Source organism: Quercus suber, unplaced genomic scaffold, assembly GCF_002906115.3.
Source record: "Quercus suber isolate HL8 unplaced genomic scaffold, Cork oak 2.0 scaffold_453, whole genome shotgun sequence".
NCBI lineage: Eukaryota > Viridiplantae > Streptophyta > Magnoliopsida > Fagales > Fagaceae > Quercus > Quercus suber.
Window position 1 is genome coordinate 54,984 of NW_027069904.1, and position 6,000 is coordinate 60,983.

General features: G+C 28.3%; 1 protein-coding gene across 1 annotated transcript in view; it reads right to left on the bottom strand.

The window, feature by feature from the left end:
- Nucleotides 1-1,697: 1,697 nt before the first annotated feature.
- Nucleotides 1,698-6,000, bottom strand: part of LOC136062786 (probable LRR receptor-like protein kinase At1g51890) — an 18,855-nt gene continuing 14,552 nt past the window's right edge. Inside the window, exons 2-4 of the mRNA XM_065762334.1 lie at nucleotides 2,897-2,959; nucleotides 2,604-2,793; nucleotides 1,698-2,130 (exon numbers count right to left, since the gene is read on the bottom strand). Coding sequence (XP_065618406.1) covers nucleotides 1,698-2,130; nucleotides 2,604-2,793; nucleotides 2,897-2,959 — 686 coding nt within the window. The remainder of the gene's footprint in view (nucleotides 2,131-2,603; nucleotides 2,794-2,896; nucleotides 2,960-6,000) is intronic.

Below are 6,000 nucleotides of genomic sequence, written 5' to 3' on the forward strand. Positions count from 1 at the left end.
ATGAAGAACAAAGGATTTCTAACAAGCTCATAGCTAGAGATTTATTGTAATTCCATTTCAACAATCTTCGATCCATCCCTCAACCAAATTGAAGGATACTTTGGAGTTCGAATCAAAATCACATTACAACAAATCCCAATTAACAAATCTTTCAAGGAGATCGAATCAGAGAATCACTCTTTTGTAATCACAGAGAATTGTACTACACAATCATCAATATAAATTCGCATTTGTGAAACTATTTTACTTGTTTGACTCATTTCGAACCGAGAAATTTAGTTGTCCACATCATCATTTGTAAATTTCTTTGTATTTAGAAATTTCTTCATCAACATACATAATAAATAAATTCATTACACCATATAATAATATATAAAAAAGGTAAATTAACCAACCTCCCTTAAAGTATATATTGAAATGAAGCTACTCTATACATTTTGTTTATAGGAAAATGCTAAAAGTATTATAAGTTTTAGTACATAAAGTTTACAAACTAATGTGACAATGAATTTGATTGGTGGGTTTCAACAATCTCAACTAAATATTTGAATTGTTTCTTTATGATTAGTGACCCATTAGTTTATAAGTTTAATGTAGTAAAACTTATTGTAACTGTAGCACTACTCTTGTATAAATGACACTCTTCATGTGAGGTTTCTATAAATACAACAGAATTTTCCATGCCTTCTCACAATGTTACTTCCCTAGTAGAATATTTCTTTTTATTTGTACAGCCCTCCAAGAGGCAGAGTGTCATTTACACAAACCTGAAGGGAGTAATGTCATTCATCCATAATTCGGGAAAGATTTTTTTTTATTTTTTTATTTTTTTGAAAAACAAAATATTTTGTTAGGAAATTCAAACATTGACTTATCTGTCACATTTATACAAATCTCAAAGGGGTGCGTCATTTGCTCCAACATTTGGGCCAGAGTGTTATTTTTCTAGTGAGGATGTTTAGAGCTTTCTGAGCACTTGACAATTCCCTTGACCGTGTAGAGTAATCATGTCCTATATATGCCAAATAATTACAAGCAGACCTGGTAAACATGTTGGTTTAGGTTAATCGAGTTATGGGTGAGATCGGGTAGAGTTTTTAGCATAAAAATTATTGGGCCAGTTTGTGCTGCTAGGTTGTATCTGTTAGTGGCATGTTGATGAGTTGGCGATACACCAAAACAAGAGGGTCTGATAATGGCTTTGACTGCGAAATAATGTGTCGGACATTTAGAGACATTGTAGTGGTCATTTATTCTAGTGCATTTTCTATACCTATGGTCCTATTCCAAGGTACTCAGTTATCATTAAATTAACGTTTCTTAAAAAAGGGGGAAAAAAAAAAAGTTAAACACATTCAAAATAAAAATTATGAAAAAAAAAATACAAATTATGCATATTATAAGTTACTTGTCAATTAGAAAGTTATATCAATGCATACATTATACATATAAAAAAAAAAATACATGCATTATAAAACACAAACATGAAACAAGGATATAAAAAGTTTGTAAAACACGCCAAGAGTTTTATAATTTAATTGAAACTTTTTAGTGTTTCCAAGAAAGACACTCAATATTCAAATTCCTCCTACCAACAATCAAACTATTAAAAAAGAAAGTTCTTAAAATACTAATGTGATGGAAACTTGTTATATATTATACAAGAGACAATTAATCACACTTCTTTTGTTTAATTGCTACCTAGCATAGGGAGAAATATCTGATTCATACTCCAAATGGGTCATTTTGAATGGAATACTTGGAGTTTTTTTATTGCCCTCAGTTACCATCCGTTGACTACTTCCACGAGTCATCTCCAAAGCTAAACATTCCTTCAGTTCTGACAACACATGATTCATGTTTGGCCTTTGGATAGCTAATGATGATATGCATGACATGGCTATCTCTATAGCTTTCCAGGCAGAATTAGTATTGAATTCTCCTTCTAATCTTGGATCCACAATGTTTTGAACATCCCCCCTTTCAATCAAAGGATTAACCCAATCAAGTATGTGATTGTTTCTCACAGGGCCTCTTTCTATAGCAGGGCGGCCAGTGATTAGCTCAAACAAAATAATCCCAAAGCTATAGACATCACTTTTCTTATTGAAGTTTCCAGATGCTTGAAATCTGTATGTAAAATACAAGCGATTAGATCATTACAAGAAACTCATCACATGATTTAATGCTGCTGGTTGGTACTTCCATTATATCCTATTTGCACAAATCACTAATTGATTGATTACTTGAACCCTAAGTAATAACTGTTGGCATCCAAATGCTTCGGACAACTCCCCCTGGTTAAAAAAAGTGATATGTCCATCCAAATTAGAATGGCGTGTTCTTGTAAAAACATAAAAATTTAAAATTTTTTTTTTTTTTTTTTTTTGGGCAATTGAGAGAAAGTGGTAAATTTTACAGATTTTGGACTGGGAACTTAGAATTTATTGTGTTGCAAATTGAAGTAGTGGAATAGCAAATTCCAAGTTGTGGAAAATTTTAAGATAACAAACTTATTGTTGCAAATTCCATCAGAGCATATGTACATGATACTTAAATACATTTTAACTCTACTGTTCAAATTGTTAGGTCTAAATACTTACTCAGGATCAATGTATCCCAATGTGCCAGCTGGATGAGTTGACACATGAGAGTCACTTTCAGTTGCAAAAGCTCTAGACAGCCCAAAATCAGCTAACTTGGCTTGCGTGTGTTCATTTAATAAAATGTTGGAAGGTTTCAAATCTCTATGGATTATAGGTGGCTTGCAACCATCGTGTAGATACTCCAACCCTGCAACACCACCAGAAAACCACTGTCAACTCATTCAATTAAAAAAAAGTCGAATCCAAAAATACTAAATATGAATAATCATGTATTTGATTTGTTTGCAAACCATGTGCCACATCCACTGCAATATGAAGTCTCTCATTCCAAGTTAAGACATTTGTGTTTGTAACTGCAGCCAAAACATATAAATTTATCTCTTTCAGCTGGGTCATTATTGAAAACTAGTAAGTTTCCCGTGCGATGCACGGATAATGTTATAATGTTTTATGTAAATTTGTTTTTGGAAAATATTATACATATATTATAGCATATTTATTATAAAACTTTGTTAGTAATGAGTTCATCATAAAAAGTAACAATAATAAATTGCACACATATATCTATTATAATTATTTTGTTCAAGTAATGAGCAATAATGAAAACAACTTGGAGTAATATTGTATAATAAAAGTTGATAAAAGCATATTAATTCATTCTATATTATTGATTTTTATTATGTGATGTAATAAAAAGCTTCATTACGATTTTTTTTTTCCTTCAATGCTTTGTTATTGTGGTATGGTGACACTTGTTGTCATTATCAGTTTCTCCATCTTCGACATTTAAAATTTAGTCCGTCCATATTTGTTCAATTTTTGAGTTTTAATTACTAATGAATTGGCACCAAGAAATTCTTGATTAGATCTTACAAAGTTTGGACTTTGTCGCTAATATTTTTTGTAGATATTTGCATTTATATTAAATTTTAATGATATGACAGTTTTTTGTAAATTTTTTTTTTTTGTTAATTTTGGAATAGCGCAGCAAAAAGAATTAACATAGCATGTTGAATTGTGTTTTTTTTTCTTCCATACCTTTTTATCATTTGAAGGCGCATCAAAAATCTTAGCAACTGTATAATTTTCAAAACCATCTTTTAGATTGAATTCATTCAAATGAAGTAGAGAAATCCATTTTGTTCCTAATTTTTTTTTTCAAATAATATGAGATTCCTTCTCCAATATCAATATTTTTACAATAATTTAAATAAGTTGCACCTTAGTTTATTTTTCAGCAAGATTTTGATCTTGTAAATTTATTTAGGATTTTTCTCGGCATCTCGATCAAATATCACAAACTTTGTTTTGTTAGTTGTATTTAAAACTTCAATTTGAATCTTGTATCTAAAGTAGTTTGCAATTGTATATATATAGTAGTTATAGTGAGATAAATATATTATAAATATTTGGAGAGTATGTAGTTAATGTGAGTGCCTCTAACTTTGGGATAGAAAGATTTATTTTTGTTTTACATTTTGCACACCAAAATAATCCTGCTTGTAATTTGACATTCCTTTCACAAAGTACGCACAAAATGTAATACCAACCCATTGTTGTATCAGTGTTACTTATTATTGCAATACCCTAGTAGTTTACATCTTGCAATGAATTTTGAAATTAATATGTATTTTTTTTAATGTAAATAATATGATCTATTATTATTTTTATACATAAATGATGAGTATAATTTAAAATAATTAACAAACATTTTTCGTAGGATCTCATTCAATGCATTTTATCTTTACTATTGTCTTCATATTATTTAAAGATAAATCCTCCTATAAAAATTGTTTTGCATGTATTTTTGGCATTTCTTGTATAGGATCATATTTTTTACCATTCTTATCATTGAATTTTTTTAAAGAAAATATTAAGTTAATGGCATTTTGTGAGATAATAAATGCTCTTTATTAGACTTTTTTGTTATTATAAATTTTAGAAATATGCACTTGTCAATTATTTCAGCAACCTGAGGGATCTCAAGATTTATATATATTTTTGTTGCATTGGTCAATGACAAAGAATTTGTCTGCATAAATTGCATAGAATATTATTAATAGACAAAAGCATATTGAATTGAAATTGGGGAAAAATGAAGAGATATTTTATGAGAATGAGATTTTCTAGAAGTATCATCTATACGTGGGGGACAAAGAAGAGATTTTGTAAGAGGGTAAGAGTTTTTGCTTTGATTTACACGTGGGAATGGTCAAACTTGGGTCATAATATGTAAGGTAAGAACTGAACTTGAGTTTTTCATAAGGTTTGGTCTACTTTTAAAAGGTAATCAATTTTATAGTGAATAACTTTTGGTCTAATTGGTCTAATTGTCAAGAACAACTCATATCAATATAATAGTAAAAATAAGTTACTATAATCTATTGGGTAACAGTAAAAAAAACTTAATAAAAAGAGGTAAAAAATGCTAAATTTATATAATAGTAAACATAAGTTACTATGATTTCTAGGTAATAGTAAAAAAAAATAATAATAAAAAAAGGTAAAAAATGTTAAATGCAATAAGTTACTATGATCTATTGAGTAACAGTAAAAAAAAATAATAATAATAATAAAAAAAAAACTTAATAAAAAGAGGTAAAAAATGCTAAATTTATATAATAGTAAAAATAAGTTACCAAGATTTATTGGGTAATAGTAAAAAAAATTTAATGAAAAAAGGTAAAAAAAAGTTAAATGCAATATTAGAGTGCCACGTGGCAGGACCTCATGCACTCTCACATGAGGTCTCTGCTTTTATATATATACTAGCCGCAGACCCACGCGATGCGTGGGAATATATAAATATTTGTAATGGGGTGTAATATATAAAAATTAACAATTACTTCAAATATTATTTATTTTTTAAAAAATTGCTACAAGTATTTTTCATCTTTTTATATCTACAAAGTACAAATATATCATACTATTATATTTTGTATGTTTGATTAATATTTTTTTTTTAAGATGAACTATATTTTTCTAACTTCTATTGTAGTGTGTTATATTTGATATACAACTAAACTTTATAAGTTTCAAATTCATTATTCAAATTTCTCATCTCTTAAGGAATAATGAGATTATCATAATAATAAAAATTCATCACAAAATTACAATGTTATCTTAACAAAAATTAAAATGAAACAAAAGGAATAAAAGCCATGTAGAATGTGTTTTGACATAAACTCAAATTCCTATTTCTAAAAAACTAAGTATTAACCCAAATCAAAATTCAACCAAAGCTTTAAAAGGGAGAGAGAAGACTTTGTAATGGGAAATTAAAAAAAAAAAAAATACCAAAACACATATGTAAATATAAAAAACCATCAACCTTAATCAGAATTATAAGAAAGAACAAAAATCCACAAGAGAGGGAGAGAGAGAGTATTTACAA